Genomic DNA, 25,497 nt, shown 5'->3' on the forward strand with positions numbered 1-25,497 from the left:
AACTGTTGCCTTCCCTTAATTGCTCTTGATCGATTTTACGAAAATGGTAGGATAAATCATGAAGTAAATGAGATGCAACAGTGAAACAAGTTCGTTGATGTTGATGATACAAGTATGAGCATACTCATGCAGTAATGAGATTTTGACAATCTTTTTTGTGAATAGGGGCACCAACTTTTAAGTTATATGAAAATGACTGAAATTAGGTGAAAAAATTATTCCGTACCCTTGATTAATTTGAAACATTTAAAATCATAGCATATCTAGAAGAGGCTTTAGCTAAAATTAAGACAAACTTATTTTTTGGTCCAACAATTAGAAAAGTGGAATACTGAAATGATAGTTCATGATATTCCTGATATATTTTTGTCTGTCAGAATAATATATCTATCTCATTTTAGTCTGTATGCATACCACCTAACTTTTACCCTTAAATGGAGGTGACACAGTCGTGTAAAGCGATTATTTACATATTTTTTTTATCTATATGACCTGTTAGACATAATAAAAAGTATGTTATACCACACATGATTCTCTGTCTATTTATAGTTATGTTCATATTAGTTCACATTACAATCTGCAGTTTTCAGAGTAATTATCATTGATTCTGTAAAATGATCTAAACTGATGATACTCACAAAAAGCTGATATACTCTATTACCATTTCACGGTTTGTTTAAGTATTCTTAAGTACCACTTTATGGACGTTATCAATCAAATTAAAGAGTTTGAGTAAATCTGGATGTAATTAATTTGTCAGTCGATTATTCTTTAAACGAAAAATATGTGTTGTTGAATGATTTACGTTTCCGTTATCGTGCTTTGCAATTTAAAATTATGTTACTGTACATTGTCGGACCCTATTATGGCGGGAATTTGTTGTTACGGTAACAGGTAAACAAAATGGCGTCGTGCACTGAGCTTTATGTCAACAATTTCGATTTTGTCGTGTAATTATATCTTGCAGACACAGTGAGTGAAATTACAATGTAGAAAATATGCAACGATTATCACATTAAAACTAACATTAAAATATTTAGTTGTAAGAGATAGAAATAGAATTAAAAACAGAGAAATCATCACTCAGAAATACACAAATATATCCACACATACACACATAGATTGAAGACATATATATAAAAGCAACCACATGCATGACATGATGGCACATCCATCCGACCATCGTCAACTCATTGCTCACACATATATATAAAAGTAAAGAAAAAAACAATAAATATAAACAAACAGGAGTGTGGAAATACTATGCCCAACTGGTACATTTGAACAACCAGACAAGTAATTATTTTTGTCTGGGTTCCCCGTTGACAAGTAAAAAAATATATAGGACAAAGTTCAAATCCAAAAAAAAGATGTTAAATTTATGTAAAAGAAACCAATGGTCAGAAAGTTAAAACACCAATGTTCATGACGATAAATACAAAAATGTATCACATAAAATGGAAATAGATCGATTAACAAAATAAATAAAAGATTAACAAAATAAATAAAAAAAAGCATGCGAACCCCAGTTGCGTAACATTGCACTGGTTTTGTCCATTGACACGGGATCGTCGATAAGCTAGGGTTTATCCATCATGTACCGGAAGTGTCATTTTGTATGATTTTGTATCGAGATTCAGACTGATAAATATTTTATAAAACACCGGGCAAGCAAGACAAAAATAGTAATGAGTGGAGTAAAAAAACTAAAACGCAAAAGAAGGATATTTGGAGTGTTAAAAAAAATATGGAAGCGAGAATTTCAGACATCATGAATGTCAGATGCACCTGGCTTAACATTTTGTGTATCTAGGATAGAAATTCGGAAAATAAATATTTTTTTTGTCTTTTTTTTTTAGATCAAAGGTCAACATTATTTTTTGTGAGAGTGGTAAATAGAAGGGAAAGTTTAATTGCCCATCAAGACAATTATAAAAAAAACAAAAAAAACAAAAAAAAACCAAACCAAGTGTGTCAGTTGAGGGAAACAGCAAAAAATCAATAGTTTATACATTATTTAATTCCATTTCTTTACTCACTGTCCTCTAATTTAGTATATCATTATATGTACCTACTGGCTACAATTTTTTATTCAAAAAGTGCTGCAAAAATTACCTCTACATGTCATTTCATTGGTTGGTTTGCTGTAAGGTTTCTGTCCCACAGATGATAACTACTTTTCTAAATTTTTACACAATCATAATAAACAAATGGATTTCATTTGTTTGTGATGCAAAACAGTGCCAAGAGTCATATATTTACTACAATAAAATACTTCAATATTTATTGGGACCATCAGGGCAAGTAACTTTTTTTCCGGACAAGTGAACTTTACAATTTTACTTGCCCACAGCAAATATTTACCACAACACACAGACAGAGTCAAATTTGGACAGTGAGTCATTTGTCCTTAATAAGATTTTTTTCCATTTTAAATTGGATAATTGTAAAGCTTGAGGCAAGCATTTCATGTTCTCAGACAAATTCTTCTTTTATTTTAAATGTATGTGTATACATGTCTCAATATAAACCTTTATAATCAGTCTTCACGCCGAGTGGCAGCCCTGGCAGCCCAGGCTGGTAAAATTGCTCTCAGGCCTGTAAAAATCAGATCTTCAGGCCAACAGAATCTAACTAAAAATTTTCAAAACTTGAGCTGTGGGCCTGTAGATTTAGCAGTTCAGCTTGAAGACTGTTATAAGAATGGTATTTATAAACCAAAATAACATTAACATATCAGTAAATGAGTGCACCTTAAATAATATTTCCCAATGTTTGTATGATTCAAATACCATTGTTTCAATAATCTCAGTAATCATTGTACATAAATTTGTATTTCGTTCAAGAAAATGGATGGGAAGAAAAGAGGGAAGAGGGCTAAAGGCAGTGTAGCACCTGATGAAAATGGATTTGCTAACAGTTCCTTTGAGCTTCATTTGGATTCAGATCATAATTTGAAAAACAACAGGTATACATTTAATTAATCTACATGGACAATCCTATTTTTATGCCCCACCTACGATAGTAGAGGGGCATTATGTTTTCTGGTCTGTGGCTCCGTCCGTTCGTCCACATTTTGGTCAAGGTAGTTTTTGATGAAGATGAAGTCCAATCAACTTTAAACTTAGTATACATTGTACTTGTTGCTTATGATATGATATTTCTCATTTTAAAGCCAAATTAGACTTTTGACCCCAATTTCACAGTCCATAGAACATGGAAAATGATAGTGCCAGTGGGGTATCCATGTACTTAGAACACATTCTTGTTTATACTTTTTTTTGTCATTTAAGAAACATGCTCAGAAATATTAATTTGAATAATCAGTTAATTATAATAGTAAATCCACTCTAGACTTGATGCAAGAATTTGTCAAACAGAAATTAAACATTTTGCATTAAAGATTTGAAGCAAGTATTTATTATTACATTTGCCTATTAATTTTTCCCATAGAAAAAAAAATATAGAGAGGAGCTCACATTACACTTCATATTTTTCTTTATATATTTTAGTAAAATGCTAAACACATTTAGAAGTAAGGTAGATGAAGCAAATAAAAAGAAAAATGCACTGGCTGCAATTGTTGAAGCAAAGAAAGGGGCACACAAATGGAGACAATATTGTGCATCAAAAAGAACTATCACAAAGACAAGTAAGTTTGATTTGGTTAGACTATGTGTGATAATTTCAGGAATAGTCAATGACAAATGCAACAAACCAGTTAAAGACAAATAGTAACTGATTTGGCCATATTAGCAGAGTGAGACAAACAGAACCTACAATATTTAACTATGATTCGAGTCAGATAGTCTATTGCACCAATATTGATGAACAAATTTCAAAGAACCATGTGCTTAACTTTTTAATTTATTCTTTTATTTCTATTTAAATGATGAGAAAATCAAAGAAAACCTGAATTATTCACCATAAACATCTTCCTATACAATAAAGAAACAGACAGCAATACCATTGTTTGATCTCAACCAAAATGCTAAAAAAGCAATGGTCAATGGTTACTCATTTACAGAAATATAGAAAATGGCTAGATTGTAGTACATGTACCGTAGTTTTGTCACAGATCTTTCCAAAATACATTAAAGAAAATTTTAAGAATAAACACTCAAATTTGTATGCCCCCAATGTTATGAATTATTTTATGGTATTTTATGAATTTTTATGATATTTTGTTAGAAGCACAATCAAAAGGTAAATTAAGTGTAGTGCATGCTTTATTTTAAGGATACAGACAGCACACCAAAGGGTTGTTTGGCTGTTACTGTTCATCAACAATATTGCTTGAAATATTTAATTTTTGTTGAAAATATGCATGTGTATATATACATGTAGGTACTAATTTTAAACGTAGATTAATTTATGCAGTATATAAAGCAGCATGTTTTTTAAGTTTGGCTTATCCTTTGATAAATGAGATACTGTGGGTTCATTTTAATTTCGGTGAATATCTTTTTCATGGATTTCATGGTTATAGGGAATTATTATTTTAAACGTTCATTGAAATACAAATTTTCTCTTGGAATGTATAGTATATAGCTTATAGTCTTTGGCATAACCTAGAAACAAAATACAAATATAATTTCAAAATTGCAAGTTATCCCCTGTCCATGAAAATTTATATCCACAAGAATAAATGAATTCACAGTTGGTAACAAGTTATCATTGATAAGCTTTAATTTTAAGACCACAGTTTTTAAATTCTTTATTTTTTTGTTCTTTCTATGATAATTATATTCATCAAAATTTTATACAATGCTCTAATCTGAATCTTAGGGAATGTCATAAAATATTTAGAATGTCCTTATATATATATAATTATTTGAACATAAAAATCATGATTTGATTTGTAAAATTCTTTCATTATCTATAGCTGCATATATGCATGTACTGCTATTTTGATTTTGATATTTGTACATTGGTAATTATTGTACATGCTCATATCTTATTTGATAATAATTTGAAGATAGAAAATAAGATTTTATTATTTTTTTTCATAGGACAGTATTTTCATGTAACTGAGAAATTAACAAGCATAACTTTTTATTTTTTTTTAAATCCAGAAAATTTGGGTCTGCAGATCTGTAAACCAACTTATGTAAAAAAAAAAAAAAAATCTGTCAACAATTGATGAACAGTAATGGGGAAAAAATACTTTAAATGTTGGCAAATTTAAAATTATGTAAATTTTAATCATACATTCTATTGTGAATGTCAGACAGTATACTGTATATATATTGATTTAATTATTTTCCAATCCTTTTGTGCCTTCATTTGAAGTTTGTCCTTGTAGTATCTGTAGTATATTTGTAAATCTAAGTTTAATTATTAGCAATAACGAGAAACACCATGTTATAGATACACTTGCTCCTTAAGGCTATAAAAAGGAATACACATATATTTTCAACTCACAGTTGCACATCAAAACACAACACACAGGGAAAGTATTTATAATTGTCACTTCTCACACAACATATTATTATACAAACAGGGGTTCATATTTGTGTTTATTTCCAAGTTGTAAAATGTCAGGCTATTATTGTTGCATATTATTTTCACGAAATGGCTGACTTTTCAGCTATTGAAATGTTCATTTTTTAAAAAAAATCTTGTCCATAGAATTTCTTTATTGGTAATGTGGACGACATCCTTTTGGAAGTTTTACTAACCCCATCTTGATTTGGTTGACTGTTATGGTGGACAATCTGTGTCATGAGTTACTACAGATATTCGCAATCGTCTTACCGGTAGTCACAATCCTTCTATCAATTGTGACATCACCAGATAACATTTTTCACCCAATTTGTACTTTTTATGAGCAGTACAACAGGTGTCACATGTGAAGCTGAATCTTCTTACCCTCCCAGAGTACACAATTTCACCTGCTTATTTTTGTTGTGATTTATATGGTCGTGCACATGATCAGGACTAAGTTTTTAAACTGCTGTTTGTCATTTTTGTTGATTTTTTTTGCCATGTATTATTTTTTGTTTATTTGTCTTATATAATTTATTGTTGCTTCTGTTAGCATGCTTTGTCTCATTTTTAACCACATGAATTGAAACCTAAAATTTATATTAAAGATAAATATTTAGACCAAAAACATATCCAGATATTAGTCCCAAATGTGAATTTGTATATTGGCCAAAATCTTATTTACTTTTTTTAAAAACATGAAAGCGTATTATATATTCATAGTTTTCCAAGAATACCAATACATGTATTCTGATCAACAAAACATGATCATCCTTACTTTAAGCCCGGTAAATATTTTTTTTATAATTATTTTTTTTTATTTACCTTCTTCTGAACTTGAAAGTTAGTTGCATCTTACTAAATGAGATGCATTTTTTTCTTATATGGATATACTTTTCTTTTTAGAAAATGAATTAAAAGGTGAGAGAGAGGTGAAGATCTGCATCTCACAAAAACCTGTTATCACATTTACCAGCCTATTATATAGTATATAGTATTCTGATGTACATGACTACATTTAGATATGATAGCTTCTATCTTTCTTAGGTTTTCTCTTTTCAATGCATAAACATATATAGTTTCACTTTGTCAATCTATCTGTGTGTCCTTTCTGTTTGGTTAGATTCATACTGAAATGAAATACTGCATATGATTGTAGAATCTTCTATAGATTTGCATGTCATCTTTTAATGAAAATAGAAAATTTATTTGAAGTGAAACTTTGTGTTTACATAAAAAAAATCTTATATTTAAGGAACCCAGTTTTGTGGTTTCAAATTCTTTTACAATGTTTTTGTACTGGAAGGAAATTTTGCACAATTATTAGATCCAAGCATTGTTATATTTTAAGTGATGTAGAAATTATTTGGGGATAACACTTTCTTTTTCACAAAGAAATAATCCTTAGTAGAGTACCAGCTTTAATGGGAGTTAATAATGCTTGTCTAGGTTAGACTGTGATGATAGCATATCACATATTTTTTTAAATATTGGGTAAAAGTTATATTTGTCTTAGTAACCAAGCTTTGTTTTTTACAAAAGATTACATTTTGGGAATTAATTTTGGTGAGTACACATTCCCCTTAAAATAGATATTAAATTCTGATGTGGTTATCACTTTTTCAAGAAATTACAAAATTATTCTTGAATGAAAAGAAACTTGAAGATGAATGCTCAGATGCTCATCAAATTGTTCTATATATAGATAGTTTTTCCCATGTGAGAACTTACTGGCATGTTAGTTTCATACTTTTCTACCTATCGATATCATGTATTGTACTTTTGTCTTTATCTGCAACTCTTACAGTTGACTTGTGACTTCAATGACTTCTGATGTCAGTTATCTGGTTACATAGACCTGTCAACTTTCCCTATTTATTGGGAATTTTCACCATAAGAAGTGTTGAAGTTATTCTTGAAGACCTCTATTATTTATGTAAACTTAATTCTCAAAACAGGAATGTAAGGTAGTTCAGATGACATTTAAGCACATACATACTCAATAAAAACTATGGAATATCAGATTAAAAACACAATTTGCATGTATATTATAAAAATACATACTTACATGTTTTTTCATTGTGCCAAAACTTTCCCATTTTGAGATTTTGAGAAGTTGAAAGGTACATGTATGCATACATGTTTAATTTTTGTTTACAGAAGTTGAGAACATATTGGGATTCAGTAGGAACTAGAATCATTCTATTACAAATTTGAGCTCTAATATCTACTAGGAGAAATCAGAATTATGATTTAAGTGAAATCTAGTACAAATTAAAATTTAAATATCAACTGTGTAGTAGAAATTAGGATATCCAGATTTGTACTAGGAGAACTTTAGATCCTACACTACTGAATACCATCTTATATATACATTTATTGTTTTTGACAAAATTAAAACTAAACAAATAATTATATTTTTATTTGATCATTGCATTAGTCAGACTATTTTGATTATGAATCTTTCAATAAAAACCTGTTTCGTTAAATAGAACAAGCATTATTAAAGAAAATTGAGAAAAGTGAGTTTGAAACATGGAGTTGATATGATTTTTTTAACATCTAACAAAAGATGGTATGGCTATTTAACATCTAATACAAAATTTGGATAATCTGCTTTTGCTTCTGTTTTAAATTAACATACTGATCTTGTTGGCCAGTTTGTATACAAAACTATTGTGATCCTAATTAATTTATTTATGTCTTGTCTGTAAAAGAAGTTAGGTCTTAATTCATAGGGGAACATTCTGGGTGTTACTTCACCTGATAAAATATTGGATAAGTTCAGTTTGACAGGATCTCCAAATAATTACCTAAAGATTATTTTTGCATTTGTATGGATATCACTGAAATTCTTTTCAACAGAGATGCATGTTTTTTCCGTTATTGGCCATTAGATTTGAATTATTTTATATAAGTTAATTATCATTTCTATGATTTGGTTGGTTTATAAGAATTAGCAATGCATACTTACAAGTTACAACTAATATTTAAACTACTGTCTTCCCGGCATCAATGACTATACATTTGGAATTACCATTGTATATTCTTTCCTTCAATGAGAAGGATTGCAGGAACATTGATTGTATACCTGAAGTTTGTCTGGTTCATGTGAACAATTCTTGCCAAATATTAATGATTGTTTAAATAAATCAATTTTTTAAGACGTTTCAGCCAATGGCCTTCTTCAGTTCTTTATTTTTTATTATAGCTATAACATCTTATCAATGATTGAATGTAATGTCAGCCATGTAGTTGAGAGGGAAAATAAAGAACTGAAGAAGGCCATTGGCCGAAACGTCTTTAAAAATTTGTTTATTTAAACAATTATATAAAGTATGTTCCCTATTGGAATTTTGAAAACAAAGATATTAATGAAATAATTATTGAGGTTTAAACATGTATCAATGTCTCAGATAAATACAAAAATCAGTGCTTATTAACTAATTTTTATAGAGTTATGCCCCTTGGAAATTGATTTTGTGTAAAGTTGCATTGTATGCTTTCTCAGAACTCAATTTCTTGTAGAATTGTTATAAAATTTATATCAATGATTTCTATCTGCAAGGTCCTGGAAAATCTATGCTGAACTATTATTTTGACATTTAGCTGGAACTAATGTCTCTCTGAAATGTAATGTATAATGAAAATTACTTTGTTAGAACTCCTACACATACATTTTCTTTTAACTTTTTATGAAGTTTATAGCAAAGGCTTGTATGAGCAAGGTCTATAACTTTGTGGGGATCAAACATTTTTACAGGAAAGATGCATGGAAAATAATAGTGCTAGCAGTCTCATGTATATATATTTTTTTTATATAAATATTTTAAAGACATTTCTAAGAAACCAATTGCTCATTGTTGTTGGAGAACAATTAAGACCACTTGACCTATACTTTGATTGTTTGACTTGGTTTTTTTTTTTATTTCTTCATCCATTTTGTCAGAAACCTATTTTACTTCTAGTGTGCTACAATCCTTAGATATGGTAATTTTCTTTAAAATTCACCACTTTTGTAGTCTTGTTTAGAACACTTAGATCACTAAGACCTACATTACCCAATTCAAGAATGTTTATGGTTGATTTTTTTTGCAGAAAACTATTGTTATTTTTCAATGTATGTTAGTTTTATCACCTATGAGGTGTGTCATTTATAGCAATATCCCATATCTGTTGGCAGACCAATTAATAAGGACAGATGAGATTATAAGTTGGCATAATTCTGAACAATAACTTTGACAATTCCCGCCCCTCTTTTACATATTTATAAAAATTAGATATTTTAAATCTTTCATTGTAAATTAATTGTACCTTAACCCCCCCCCCCCCCCCAAAAAAAATAAATTAATTATATAGATTGCCTTTTTTTTTATGTATTTTTTCAATTTTAGAATGTTCTATAGTTTTAACTTTGTCAATGTGATTTCTTAATTGGTATTTAAACTTTTTATTTATTGTAATTTATTTTTAAAATTTCTGTAATCTTTTTAAACAGTAATTTTCTTGTCTTTTTTATAATTGTTAATCATATTAATGTTGTACAAATATACAAATACAATGATAGAAATTTTAATTTATTTCTTTTTGCACAAAAATTCAATGAAGAGAAATTAAAAATGAAAGTTGGGTTTATATATAGCAATCTGATGTGAAAACGTGTTGAATCCTGGATGATAAAAAGTGAAACATTTATTTTTTTCCTAAAAGGTGGGAATACAGAAGATGAGGAAAATCAACCAGGAAATAAAGGTCAAGGTCTAGATGCCATTGACCCCCAAGTCCTGGATTCTATAAATATTGGCCATGGAAAGAAGAAAAACAGCACCATGATTGCATCACAGACAAAGGCATTGTTTGATCATTTTAAAGAACTTGGACGGTCCAAAAATGCTGATGCTGTAGTCGACCTAGAATTCATATCAAGTTTACTAAGAAATGGTGCCAATATAAACTGCTCAGACAGGCATGGACAGACATTATTACATGAGGTTTGATATATTTTTGTTCACCTTGTCAATATTTTTGTCCAACAAATATAAAGATACTTGATGATAGTTTGTCTACATTTATGTTAATGGGGATAAATTTAATGGATTAAAGAATGAAAACTTTTATTTTTGATAGATATTTGATCTCATGGATTTTTTAGAGTGTGCATGCAAGCTTATAGAAAATTTCATTGAAGATTTAAATTTGTTGTGCACCTGGTCTAAAGAAATTAACAAAAAACTAAATTTGGATAAAAATGCATCCACAGTATACGGTAAATTATTCCAATGTTGAATATGATTTTGCTTTGTACTTCATAGGTTGCACGAATGTGGCATGTAGATATAGCCCAATTTTTACTAGATGAAGGTGCAGATATAAACCACCCTGACCACCTTGGTAGGACGCCATTACATGTAGCAGCAGCTGTTGATTATCCAGAAATGTGTGAAGTTTTGATTGAAAGGGGAGGTAAATCTTGTAAACACTAGACTCATTTTAATTTTGGAGTCCAAATACCTATTTATAGTTAGTGTTGATCTTTAAGTCCTACGAACATTAACCATAACCGTAGAATTTTCTTACAAAATAAAGCAGCTAATATAATTATAAATATAATATTTAAGAACCAAAGATAAGGGGCTGTTTTAGTTCCAAAAAGGTTGAGCCAGCAAATTCATCAGTTAGGAGTCAACTTTAAAGCAAGCCTCTACCCAGATTGAATTAACAATCAAATTAAGTTTCTTATGCACTATACATCATTAATCTTTAAAGTGGTGATTTGTTGTATGATGTATTGCCCTGTTAGTTTATGTTTTTTCTTCCTTAAAACATTGTCACTCCTTTAAGAAAACAGTTGAAGAAAAATAACTAACATTTATGCTGTCACAGTCTGTTTTCTGAAGGAGTGAACTAAAGCAGAATACAGATAACTTTATTTATTTTGAAAGATCTGAATTTAAAAAAAAAAAAGATTTCTGATATTTGCAAAGCCTATTTGTGATGTACATTGTCTAAATAACCTTTTTATTTAACTTTTTATTTAACAAAGGGGACAAATGCACTTGAATTTTGACAAAGAATTAAAAGGTCTGGTAATATTTACACATATCTTTTTACTTGATAGCTGTAAAAGAAGCTAAAACTAAAGGAGAGCTGCAGACACCTGTCCATTTTGCAGCCAAAAATGATGCAGCCAAATCTTTAAAGACTCTGATTAAAAGGGGCTGCTTGTTTGATGGTAAAGATGTATTAGATTACAGAAAAAGAACACCTCTATATGTTGCTTCACAATTGGGTAAGTACATGTTGAAGGGTTACGGGTAAAACACTGAATGAAAGCCGAATAACACAGTTAGAATATGATAAAATTAAGGACCTTGTCAGTGGTGTTTTTGTTTGTGTTGCCTGTGACGAAAGTCAGTGTAAAAAAATGTTAAGTTTTCTACTTTAGTTAGTTTGATAAAAACAACTTGTCATAGATCAATGCTATTTTGTATGAAGTTTTATAACTATCAGTACATTTTAATTTGACGATTATTTTGAGCCCCTGCTTCCCAGGTCCAGTGACTTTCAATTAATTATTAATTTTAAGTTTTCTTCTTTAGTCAAACATTTTCTCAATTTTTCTAATTATTCTATTGATATTACAGATAGAAGTGAAAGTGCTCAGATTTTACTAAATAACAAAGCATCTGCTACAACACGAGATGTCAGTGGACAAATTTGTCTGTCTTGGATGATTGTTAAAATGCCTCCAGTGGTAAGTTTTCAATCAGCTTATCTTGTACTGAAATAACAAAAAATATTAGGAGATATTCATGAATGCACAACATGTCACTGGGTGATATGACAATAATTACTTCTGATATTCAATACTCTTTACTTTTTCACATGTACACCTCCAGTAAATTAGAAACAATGTGGTTGGTTAAATGTTATAAACCCTTATTAATCTGTAGGGGGTCAGTAAATTTCATAGTGGTATAATGACATCACTTCTGCATTTATTGTTATTTTTTTATTTTGTTTCATTGTTTATTTTTATTCAAAAGTTGGCAGGAAAAGTCTAGGGGTTAGTAGCAAAACATATATCTTATAGCATGCATTGACTCTTAAAAAATGGCAATAATAAATGCACACAGTTAACATTTTAAAGTGAAACATTCTAAATAACTGCATATCATTTATTCAACTGTAGAGGGTCCTTTGTTCCAGAGTCATCATCAGGAATGTTTATACCCTAAACATTAAGAGCCATAGTCATGTATAGATACTTGAATATACAATGAGCTTTATGAACAAACGGGACCTAAAGAGAATAGCAAAATCCAACTGAGGTTAACTTTGTCTGAGGGAGTTGGAAATTTAAGAAAGAATACTGTGTAATGTTGTTTTTTTTCTATACAATTAAGATAATTTTTTTCACACTAAAATAACTCCCAGACAAACATTTGATATATTTTATTTCTGATTAATCAAGGCGCAAGATGCTTTAAGCCAGTTTTGGACATGTGACAGGCCTAACAGGAAGCAGTACTTTGATTTACATCACATGGTTCAGGATAAAAGTAAGACTACTATATATTTGACATTTAGAGTTAATTTTCTAATGTCGATAGAGTAAGACTTTTCAGCATTGTAATTGAGATTGACATCTGCATTGCAGATTCTGCAAACAATAAAGATACTGATAGTTAAACTTATATATATGATAATTAAATTTATTTGGATGTCATTCCAAAAATAATTGTACCATATACAAGCAACTAACCGAAGTCTTACTATACATGCATTAGGAAATAAGCTCTAAAGGTTATTTTTATTGATTGTTATAAATGAAAACATGTTAATGAGCTTTTTCTTTTCCCTTTAAAAAAACATATGAAATAATGGATGTGTTTTTTAAACAAATATTAAACAAATCTTTGTATATGCTTATGCAAAAAGGAACCCATAGTTATCAATATCAAATCAAAATAAAAAAAATCTTTTTTGTACAGTATATTTGCATGATTTGACTGGATAGAAACAATAGATGGATTTGCTATATATATGAATAGAACAGCCTATGATTCAATTAATAAGCATCTGACAGTTAGATTTAAATCAACAAGAATAATAATTATTGAGACATTCATAACATCAGACCTAATAGAAGTTGTAGTTGAGATTGACACATAAAAGGGCAGCTTTATCATAATTTTGATTCTTTTTTATTTTAGAAGTTGACAAAGACCTTGTAGCTGTTACTCCTGTAAGTATTAGGTTTGTTCCAAAATTGATTTGTAAGGGGGTGGGTTAGAGGTTGGAAGGCACTCAAGTTAATTAGTTATGGGTTATTAGAACCATAAAAGAATTAATGAAAAGATAAATTAATATCAAGGGAAACTATCCATATTATGTTTTCCTATTAAATCAGTTAATTATCTTTTAGTAGAAAAGACCTGATGGCTAACTTTAAAAAGATGCATTATTGTCTGCAGTAGAAGATTGATTTTGATATATCAAGTTTGACATATTTAGGACCTTAGCTGTTTATCAAGGTGGTTTCATTTTAATTGGAGTTGCTTAAGAAACAGTTGTTTTTGTCTTATCTCCAAAAAAACTTTAGTGAATGACATGTGTTCATGGATAACCTTTATTTACTTACAGTTAGGAGCAGCAGTCAACTATAAACAGTATGATTTATTGATGAATAAAACATTTATAAAACTGATTAACACACAGTGGGTTAAATTTGCAAGGTTTGTATGTTCACATTATAACAAAAAAAAAAACTTTTATGTATTAATGCTGTTATGAATTTTAGAAAACCATTTCTCAAAGAAATTTTTCAGAAAAAATATTAATTCTTAAATTACAGTGTATAATGATCTTCTAAGAGTTGGCATTCTCTGTAGAGCATGATCTTTCTTTTAACATGACACCTTCATGCTGTAATGTTTTACCTTGACCCAATCAAAAAGGGATTTTCGATAAAGTTTTACTATTTCACTGTGAAGAAAGTCTTAGAATTGGAGACATAGGGGTTACAATTCAGTGACTGCAGGAAAATTAAAAGATTTATATTTCAGAAGGTATAACCTAAATAAATATTAATGTTCTGTTTAGATGGAGAGCATGGTTGAATTTATTCCTGAATTTTGTGTACATCCTTTTATGGTCATTAATTGGTATCTTCATAGAATTTGATGAACGACACATATATACCATGCCAGATCATTGGTATAGAGTTGTATTGTGGGTAAGTAGCCATTATATATAAAACATCCCTTGTATATAGACTTATCTTTAATGTATACAAGTATGGTCTGTCTGACACAGGTTAGGGGCAGGATTGATTCTAGCAAACTTGTTTAACCATGCCACATTGAAAATCATACAACATTTCATATTTTTATCTTTAAAATTCATAACTTATTTATGTTTATAAATTGAATTATAATGTTTAAGTCGGATAGAGATTTGTTTATGCCTGATAATACTCACATTGTATCATTAGTATGAAATCATGAATTTATTAAATGAAATTTCAATCAAGATTTGTTATTAACCTTGGAGCATTAAAGCAAAATTGGAATCTTACAATCTTGTTTGAAGTAATTGTATTTATATCATTTATAGGTTGCTGCAGTAGGATTTACAGCTTGGCAAATAATAGAAGAAGTTTTAGAATATAAAAGATCTCTTCGGAAAAACTATGTAAGTATATTATATATTAAGGAGAATGTTATTATTTTAAAAAAGAAATAAAAAAAAATTCGCCTCTGATTTCTGACAGGATTTTTTTATTATTATTATAATAATGTTCAAATTTAAAAGTCTTGTTATTAATGACGCAATATGGTAAATAAGTCAACTTTGAATATATAACTATTGATTTAAAAATTGAATACAAAAAGAAGTAGTACTATTGATGTAAAAAAATAAAATACAAAAAGAAGTAGCCAGTAGTATGCACAATTTACTCATGTCATATTTGTTAGGAATATAGTGCATTTTAATAACGTTATATTTCCCGGATTTTACGTCTTATGTTGATGACTTTACTTTGTACTTTTGTTTGGGGGTCATAGATAAAAATTTGATCATAAAAGTTACACAATACAAAGTACAGGGACATTCCTTTATTTCAGTACAATATTAAGGCATTGTAATGAAAAAAAAAATCCAGTATTGACTTTTTTTCGTCAGACATGCATATAAAGCTTATCTTCTAATGTCTTCTAGCTATGGGAATCAACACGCTCAAAAGAAATTGATGCAGACTTGCAGTTTTGCCATGAACGATGGCCTGAAGAGAGACTCTTTCTTCTATCAGAAAAAGAGGACCTAAAGGAAAAAGGACCATCTTACTTCACAGATTTTTGGTAAATTATTTTATATACATCTCTACAAAATATGGTCGTAAGAACCTACTATATTTGGCACCAAGGAGGGATATTTATGCTGCTCTTGGCAACATAATGTTCAGTAGGGTTAAACATTTATAGCTAGTGAGTACAGTTTGCTATCCTTAATGTTACAAACTTTATTCTTTTATTTTAAATGATCATAATAGACTGAAAACCAGATCATTTTCTATTGTTTTAATGTTGGAAAAGTATTTGAAAAAGTTGACAAACAGTACCAGTTTAGGTGCTGTCTTGTACCAAGAATAGGAGGGTAGAGAACTAATGACAGCAGATGCTGGCCGTAGTTTCAAGAGTATCTCTTTGGTAGCAAATTTACTTTAAGAACGGAAAATAATCCACTCATGTACGTTGTCAGGAAGGCTAAATTAAACTTATAATACTGCAAACACAAATAACATAAAATGCTAAATAATGGAACAAAATATATTGGATACATATATTGGGTGACAAAAAAAACCCCAAACATGTCTATTTTATTTTGACAGGAACATATTTGATTGGACATGTTATTTGTTTCTAATGGTGTGTATTGCCACTCACATAGCTGATGTCGTGGACCACAAAACAAGTGTAGCAAGAGCACACATAAGACTGATGGCAGTCACTATCATATTACTATGGCTCAGGCTCATGAAAAATGTCAGATGCTTTTCTTTACTTGGTAAGCCTATAATACTGATGAAAATCAATTAATTTTGACTGACTTTAATGTAGATTGTTTGATGTTTAGTAAAATGTATTAAAATTAAGACACAAATTTATTTCATCAGTTTTCTACTAGTCTTGATCCTAAAATTTTAAAACTGAACATCTTTAAGTTCTATATGCTGTGGATTCATTTATTTTTGTTGTTACCAATTTTCGTGGATATTTGATTTCCTAGTTTTGCCAAAGTGAGCCAACAAGACTATAGGAAATTGGTTATTTGTTGAACATTTAATTATGTGGATCACCTGTAATTACGGATTCCACGAAAAATAGTATCCAACAAATAATAATAAATCCACAGTATAGTGTTATTTTCATCTTTATTTCAAGTGTTTTGACACATGTTTTGATATTTTACAGGTCCATTTATAGTAATGTTAACACACATGTTAAAAGATCTGGTTAGATTTACATTCCTTTACCTGGAATTCTACATCCCATTTGGTAAGTGAAAATATAGAAAAGTTGGATATCTGAAAAACTTCTGGTGATAAAAGCTCTTGAGACTGAGTATGTCAGCTTGTTAGCTTGATCATGCAGCTGACAGACAAGTACAAGTAACTTTTAAATGCAACTTAGTTCAAGGATTTCATTAAAGGTCATTTATATAAGGGTTATGCAATTTTTATGTTCTTCATGAGTTGTGCCATGACATGAGCTTGCATTGGGCTTGTGGTATTGATGAAAACTTTAAATGATTTACTCAAAATACATAATTTTTTGGCAGGAATTTGCCCCAAAGTGGGTCAACAGGTGCAAAAAGCGTCAATTTTGCCGATTTTTCACCCCTTCTCTTGACCCAGAAGACCCAGGGTTGCTGGTTAAGGTATCCAGCTGTAGCCTGCGTGTAGAGTGGACCCTAGTGAACAAATTGACCCCAACAGTTGTTAGGTCGGAGTGAATCTGATCTTGATTCATCAGTCTACAGAAGGTCATTTGGACCCAAAATACCGAATTTCACGATTTTTGACTTCGAATGGACCCAAAATCGGAAGTAGTTGTTTCCTATGCGTATTTCAATAATAATAATGATCAGTAGTTATATGGCTGTAGGTTTGCACTATCTATGCCAGTTTTATGCCTCTAAACTTCTTGTGTAAGATACAGATGTGAAGCCTATCCCTCCAGAAAACCGAGTTTTAGCCAATTTCAATTTTCCAAGTCCGTATTTGTGCTCAAAATGCTACTTATTCATGAGAAACGTGAATATGGATAGCCTCAGGTTGACGGAACATGCATAACTTTTAAAATAAGTATCATAAAGTGGACTTCTAAAAGTATGGAACGCCATTGAAGCCAAATAACGGTTATTAGGGTCCGCCCATCAAAAGACGGGCACCGCATGGTAAGGGTTAATTCGAACAAGTCTTTTTCAAAATGATATTGTATTCTTGTGTTCACAGTATTATAATCATTGAAATATATTATGTAAGAGATTTGAGAAAATAAAAAATAAACAACACATGCAACATCATTGTCACCTAACTACATCAGTTGTCTTGTTAAAAGAAATTGACATAGTCTATATAATTGTAATTGAAGAAAGAAGAGGACCCAAAACAGAACTGCTTCTTAAAAAGTATCATTTACATAAGAGTTTGTTCAATATTATTTCAGGGTTAGGCTGCACCAATTAAATTCCTTGTTTGATGGACCCGCCCGCACTTATTTTTTTCAAAACATTTTTATCATTTTTTATATTCCTGCTTCCCACATTGGGAAATGTAATCATGTCCATTTCCCGCACCGTTTATTTTGCAAATATTATACAAAGATATCAACATTTGTTTTTAAAATCACAATCTTACCTGTATATAACTATTTTAAACACCCAACCACACTGTGTAAATAACTATGAGAATATTTGTTTCAGCATGAAACCAATTTATCCCAAGTGGGATTGAGTAAATATAAATATATGACATATATAACAGCTGAAATACCTGTACAGAACAAAACACTGGTTTCTACCCCTTACTTATATTTCCTATCAAAAAATGTTCGTTGTTAGAACAAAGTACAAAGAACTTCTGAAGGATTTGCCTTCAACTGCAATTATATTGTATACTGGCGAAACAAAACTATCCATAGCCACTGCATGTTTATCCACCTGTCCTGATTGATTCAGGAGCCTGTCGTTCAGCATTTATCATTTGTTGATGTTGTTCATTATCATTGGTATTTTCCTGTTTGGATATATAAATGAGATTGTTGGTTTTCCTGTTCGAATTGAGGGTTGAGATCTCACAAACATGTTTAACCCCGCAGCATTTTTGCGCCTATCCCAAGTCAGGAGCCTCTGGCCTTTGTTAGTCTTGTATTATTTTTATATTAGTTTCTTGTGTACAATTTGGAAATTAGTATGGCGTTCATTATCACTGAACTTGTATATATTTGTTTAGGGGCCAGCTGAAGGACGCCTCCGGGTGCGGGAATTTCTCGCTACATTGAAGACCTGTTGGTGACCTTCTGTTGTTGTTTTTTATTTGGTCGGGTTGTTGTCTCTTTGACACATTCCCCATTTCCATTCTCAATTTTACTAATAATTTTGGGGTTCCTTATAGCTTGCTGTTTGGTCTGGATCAAAGCCCTGTGTAAAAGGCTGTACTTTGAGTCTTTGACCTGTGTTTGTTATTATCAGGTTGGGAACAATCTTCCCTCAGAAAAGGGGTCATTTTACTGTTGTAGATATGAAAATAAAATTACCAAGGATTTATATAGTGCTACTTTACAAAACCTTTGAAAACTTAGAATTTTTTACTCATAAAGAGGAGAAATACATCATATTTTAAAAACAACTTTTCTAAATGAGGGTTCCACTTATTTTGAATAATATTAAACTGTTAAAGTTAATGTGTTAATATGGTTAAAGTCCAGGAATATTACAAAATTCTTGGACATGTTTTGACCATTTAATACCAGATAGATATATAGTTTTTTGGGAAAATATTAGCCCTTTTGTACTAAAAAAGTGTTTTTTACAAAAGAATATATTATAAGTTATATTGACCCCACATAAAAGGGATATTCATAACATTAAGGGATTGTTCTGCACCAGATTATGATTTGGATGGAGAATTGTCTCATTGTCAGTCACACATACATAGACCAGATTTAATTATTCAATAATTTCTTGGTGAACAGGGAAAAAATAATTCATAAATTAAAGAAATGTCAGAGTACAAGTGATAAATCTAGTTTTAATATTATCAAAATCTACTATTTTACAGAAAAAAATATAATCCATAGCCTTTACTTTTCAAGCTGCGTCTCAAAAATTTGCAAATTAAATATTTTTTTATTATAATTTTCAAATCACCTGCTCGCCTCAATTTTTTGGAGTAAAATAATCCATAGAACAAGAAATTAAATTGGTGTGGCCTTACCTGTACATTCAAACATTTATTTGTTTACTTGTTATTCATTCTATAGTTGACTAATTGATAAACATATTAATAATAATTTCAGTGTTTGCATTCTACATGATATTTGGTGGAGATAAAGTAGCTTATTCAGGAAATGGTGCTGTAAAAGCTGATAATATTACTGTGTCAGGATACGAAGACTTCAACAGCGCCCTCTTCAGTTTGTTTAGATTAACTATGGTGGATGATTATGATTTTGATGTAAGTAAATGATTTTAACTGTAAATTTTTTTTCACAAGAAACAAAATGACACAGAACTTATCAACTATAGGTCCATGTACAGCCTTTAACAATGAGAAAAGCCCATACTGTATAGTCTGCTATAAAAAGCCTAGAAATGTAAAACTAAAAAAAGAAAGCATTTGTTTATCTAAATATGAATAAGAAGAGATATGAGATGTCAATCTTACAAACCAGTTGAAGCTATCTAAGACCATTTTTAAACAGCATAAACTTTTCAAAGAGACATGTTTAAACTATCTGAAAGACTGGTTTTAAATTGGAACCATGTATTTGTCGTAACATCGAATGGAAACAAAATTACTTAAGATATTCATTACCAATAATTTCCATCTTATTAGGAAAATAACATTTTGCATCATTTATATGTTAAAATCCTATTATGATAATTAAATTTATAAATTTTGTAGAATATGTTAACAGTTGATCCTTTAATGGCCAGACTATTGGTTGGTCTTTGGTTAGCCCTGTCAGCTGTTTTATGTCTCAATCTCTTCATAGCCTTGTTATCAGACACATTTCAAAGGTAAGTGAGATATTTTTAAAGACTGATTCATTTGATTTAAGTTAAAATTTGTATTGTTAAGGTTGTCTTTCTTTTATTTTCATGTCAGGCCTATCCTTGTACAAGATATTCTACGTATGGAAACAAAAACAATTGTACTAGAGGTAATGAGACAACTATCCACCAAAGTTCAAATGAAGTGGATGTAAGAAATGATAGACAACTGTACTACCTTCAACAATGAGAAAAATATAAACCTATTCAATTAAAAAAACTAACTGTAATTTATAACAAAATAATATATGAAAAATAAAAGAACTAATGACATCCACTGAACTGCAGGTTCTGGACTTAGGACAGGCACATAAAGAATGTTGTGGGATTAAAGATGTCTGTGAACTGTCAACCCTCTCCATAACCTGGGTCAGTGGTGTAACAGCACAACATAAGAACAAACTATAAATCAGTTGAAAAAGGCCAAACTTATCAGATTGATACAAACAAAAGCATCTAACAAAAACAATACTGTATGTGGCAGGGTATATCTCATCCTTCACCCCTAACAACAACAAAAAAGACACTAAGTACAGATTGGAGAGTACTTGCAGTTATCTGACAGCTAGTTCAAAACCAATAACAACGAAAAAAATAATCATGAATCTCTGACTAAACTTACGTAGTTTAATGTAATATACCAACCTCACTTTCAAAACTTGGTAGATGAACACATGTATTATTTTCCATTTAAAGATATTAACTTATTTGTGGATACTTAGCCACATCTAGTTCTTTTTGCAGAAATTTTTAAATTTTATGTTCACTTGATGTGGGTTAATAATACAGATTTCTTTTTTTCACAGAATGCAGCTTATTCATGCCAAAATATTTCCATATTTCTTTATTAAATTTTTTTCATTAAGCCTGTACTGTATAGCAGGTTATTTTCGCTGGGTGTTTATTTTTGCTTATTTTGGCGGATGAAAGAAAATCACAAAAATTAATGCATACTTTCATTTCATTCTAATAGCTAAAGCATCAATCCGTAGGTCAGTTTTAACAACATAAATAAAGAGGGCATTGAACATACATGTATTTTATAAAATGACAGTCATGTGTGTAAATCTTTATTAATTAGTGTCAATAAACATATGAGTTGTAAATCAGTCTTGATAATTTTATTACCTAATAAGTAAGTACATCAAAGTTCCAGTCAAGATCAATAAATAGGACGTCATTTAGGAAAACAAATCAATTAACTTGCTTCTTAGTTTATTCAATATTTTATATGAATCAATTACAGTATCCGCCAAAATATTTAATTGGGACCTAAGAATGAACCAAAATAAAAACCTCCAAAATTTTTCGTATTCTTTGTTGCCCCTTAATTGCGAATTTAACACCCGCAAAAATTATCTACTATACAGTATCAGATTGTATTAAGTTTATGGAAACAAAATTCCTTTAAAAATTAAAAAGACTGCTATTTAGTCATTTCATATGTTTCAACAAATAGAATGTTTCAAGGTCAGGAAACTGTAAAAAAAACTGTTGACATCCTGCCAAAAAATATGTAATAGGAATTTTTCGATATTTGCTCATATCATAGACGCTGCTTCCTGGTTTTGTATTTAAAGTCAGCTTTTCTCAAATAACCAGGTTTTGTCAGTTTCATTTCTTGATTATTTGCAGAGTATATGATAATGCCCAGGCAAATGCTATGATGCAGAAAGCTCAGTCCATCATTAGTTTCTGGGAAGGCATGTCTCACAATAGTAGAGATAAATTTCTCACCTATATAACTGATGATTGTTCACCTCTCAAACAATATTATGATGATGATATGACAGATGCTGATGGAGAGGATCTGACAAAGGTCACAATTCAGATAAAGGTATGTTATAACAAAAAAAGAAGATGTGGTATGATGAGACAACTCTCCACAAGAGACCAAATGGCACAGAAATTAACGACTATAGGTCATCGTACAGCCTTAAACAATGAACAAAGCCCATACCGCATAATCAGCTGTAAAAGACCCTGAAATGACAATGCAAAACAATTCAAACAAGAAAACTTGGCCTTATTTATGTACAAAAAATAAACGAAAAACAGATATGTAATACATAAACAAACAACTACCACTGAATTACAGGCTCCTGACTTGGGACAGGCACATACATACAGAATGTGATGGGGTTAAACATGTAACTTTGATCACAACCCCCTAGCATGTATATATGTGGCTTCATTTATTATTTCTGAGATATTAACAGTCCTTGAATACTTTCAATTTTTTTGCACTGATTATGGACTATGAAATGTAAATAAGAGTAGAAAATGAAAAGAACTTTGACAGTTTTGATGGGCTGATAGTTTGAATCTGTTTGTCTGAAAAAGTATATTTTTTACATGAAATGTGCTTTTATTCTTAGTGAGTTCTTAGATGTACATGAACCTTTGCTTGATTTTTTTTTAATTGTTTTAAAATGTTAAAACACATTGGCATAAAAAATGTCAAATAATTTGAGTCCTAACAATTCAGCACAGATCAACTTGCTAGCATAAATAGGATTGAATTTGATCTTATGAATATTACTTGTGGTGTAACTGAGGGAAGCATAATAGGCCCTTTACTTTACTTGTGGTCTGTTAATGATATGTCTATCTTTTTTATTTAAAAAAAAAATGCTTTGTTGGCATTCCTGGTTAAGACGTTAACAATTTTTGACGGTTTAATGGACTGGTAATCTAAACCTGTTTGTCTGAATCAATAAACTTGACCTACCATAATTCACATGTTATTAATTTCCTAGATATACATAAACTAAAGTTGTATCTTTTTTCTAACAATTTCTATATAGGAACAATTGGATGATTTAGAAGAGAAATGGAGTGAAAACTTTAAGCCATCCGGTCAAAAGGTAGCCATTTATGTTTATTTATATTCCTCCATGAAATGTAAATTATTGCATATTACTAATCTATATTTTATGTTAATATTTACCACTGCTTGAATTTTATGAGACCTTTGCTTACTTCTTGTATTTTCTTTTATATAAATATTTTAGTTAACATTTAATTAATGTTTTGCTGATGGAGCAAATATGAAAGGAGAATTTGTGAAATTTGTAATTTTCTTCACTCTTTTAATTTTTATTGGTATGGAAATTTTAATTCTGAAATGTTATATCTGTCACAGACATGCCATTATTGTATACATTCAAATTAATCATACCATATTCTCCAACTTCATATTGAAATTAATGATACCAGTTTTACTGCTAAAGACAAGCATTATGACAATATCAAATTTAGAATAAGTCACACTTATGCAGTGCCAAACTTCTCTATTGCTAAAATAGAAATAGCTCATTACAGTTCTAAAAAAAAAAAGCATTTGTACTACAATCTTTACAGCTAGAAAATAAACAAATAACGAGATGTGGTATGATAGCCAATAAGAGAACTAACCACCAAAGAATAGGACACGAGTGTTAATAAGTTTGCTTTGACCTGGGTTTTTCAGCATATCAACACATGGAAAGAACAGATAGGAACAAGCTTTATTTCTTGTTTTTTGCTTTTTTATTTTCTACGCATAGTTAAACATGGTAATAGTTTTATTTTATTGCTTAAATTGGACTCTGATTATTTATATGTGCCAAATTAATCATTAATTTGAGCTACTAAATGAAATCAGTCGTATGAAGGATATTACTTAATAAAGAAAATTTTAGAATTTGTTCCGTGGGAAATAGTAGAATTTTAAACTGATTGCAAAAAATTAATACATGAATAGTGAAAAGATTATTATCTTTATAATATATTTTCAAATTTTGAAATGAACAGTTTTGATGCTGGTTTATATTCATACACATATTATAACAACTTTGCTAGATAGTTTTCAACAGGCATGCTGACTGAACTGTTAGTATATGTCTGTCATGTTCTCAGTGTATAAGTTTTTATCTACAATGTTCTGAGTGTTTTAAAAGTTTACATTTGCAATCTTCTCAGTGTTTAAGTATGCATCTGTAATGTTCTCAGTGACAAGTATACATCTGAAATGTTCTGTGTTCAAGTATACATCTGAAATGTTCTCAGTGTACAAGTATACATCTGAAATGTTCTAAGTGTTCATATATACATCTGTAATATTTTCAGTGTTAAGTATATATCTGTAATGTTTTCAGTGTTCAATTATACATCTTGAATGTTCTCAGTGTTCAGGTCTACATCTGTTATATTCTCAGTGTTTAAGTATACATCTGTAATGTTCTCAGTGTTCAAATATACATCTGTAATGTTCTCAGTGTTCAAATATACATCTGTAATGTTCTCAGTGTTCAAGTATACATCTGTGTTATGTTCTCAGTGTTCAAGTATACATCTGTAATATTCTCAGTGTTCAAGTATACATCTTGAATGTTCTCAGTGTTCAAGTATACATATGTAATGTTCTCAGTGTTTAAGTATACATCTGAAATGTTCTCAGTGTTTAAGTATACATCTGTAATGTTCTCAGTGTTCAAGTATACATCTTGAATGTTTTCAGTGTTCAAGTATACATCTGTAATGTTCTCAGTGTTTAAGTATACATCTGAAATGTTCTCAGTGTTCAAGATAACATTTGTCATGTTCTCAGTGTTCAAGTTTAGATCTGTAATCCTCTTAATGTTCAAGTATAGATCTGTAATGTTATGTTTAAGTATGCATCTATAA

At 30.0% G+C, this 25,497-nt stretch overlaps 1 protein-coding gene across 3 annotated transcripts in view; it reads left to right on the forward strand.

Annotated features, from left to right (window-relative positions):
* The first annotated feature begins 854 nt into the window (after positions 1–854).
* LOC134718692 (uncharacterized) overlaps positions 855–25,497 on the forward strand; it is a 32,448-nt gene continuing 7,805 nt past the window's right edge. The window contains exons 1-20 of one of the 3 annotated variants that reach the window (XM_063581367.1): positions 855–972; positions 2,847–2,968; positions 3,513–3,652; positions 4,192–4,206; positions 10,198–10,478; positions 10,800–10,950; positions 11,606–11,776; positions 12,132–12,241; positions 12,962–13,049; positions 13,704–13,735; positions 14,134–14,225; positions 14,593–14,725; positions 15,106–15,183; positions 15,712–15,851; positions 16,382–16,557; positions 16,965–17,048; positions 20,073–20,230; positions 20,681–20,796; positions 22,465–22,666; positions 23,637–23,696. In XM_063581367.1, coding sequence (XP_063437437.1) covers positions 2,850–2,968; positions 3,513–3,652; positions 4,192–4,206; positions 10,198–10,478; positions 10,800–10,950; positions 11,606–11,776; positions 12,132–12,241; positions 12,962–13,049; positions 13,704–13,735; positions 14,134–14,225; positions 14,593–14,725; positions 15,106–15,183; positions 15,712–15,851; positions 16,382–16,557; positions 16,965–17,048; positions 20,073–20,230; positions 20,681–20,796; positions 22,465–22,666; positions 23,637–23,696 — 2,346 coding nt within the window. In that variant the 5' untranslated portion in view covers positions 855–972; positions 2,847–2,849. Of the gene's footprint in view, positions 973–2,846; positions 2,969–3,512; positions 3,653–4,191; positions 4,207–7,979; positions 8,010–10,197; positions 10,479–10,799; positions 10,951–11,605; positions 11,777–12,131; positions 12,242–12,961; positions 13,050–13,703; positions 13,736–14,133; positions 14,226–14,592; positions 14,726–15,105; positions 15,184–15,711; positions 15,852–16,381; positions 16,558–16,964; positions 17,049–20,072; positions 20,231–20,680; positions 20,797–22,464; positions 22,667–23,636; positions 23,697–25,497 lie in introns of all 3 variants that reach the window. The other 2 variants (XM_063581359.1, XM_063581375.1) reach the window with 2 other exon arrangements.

Source organism: Mytilus trossulus, chromosome 1 (assembly GCF_036588685.1).
Source record: "Mytilus trossulus isolate FHL-02 chromosome 1, PNRI_Mtr1.1.1.hap1, whole genome shotgun sequence".
NCBI lineage: Eukaryota > Metazoa > Mollusca > Bivalvia > Mytilida > Mytilidae > Mytilus > Mytilus trossulus.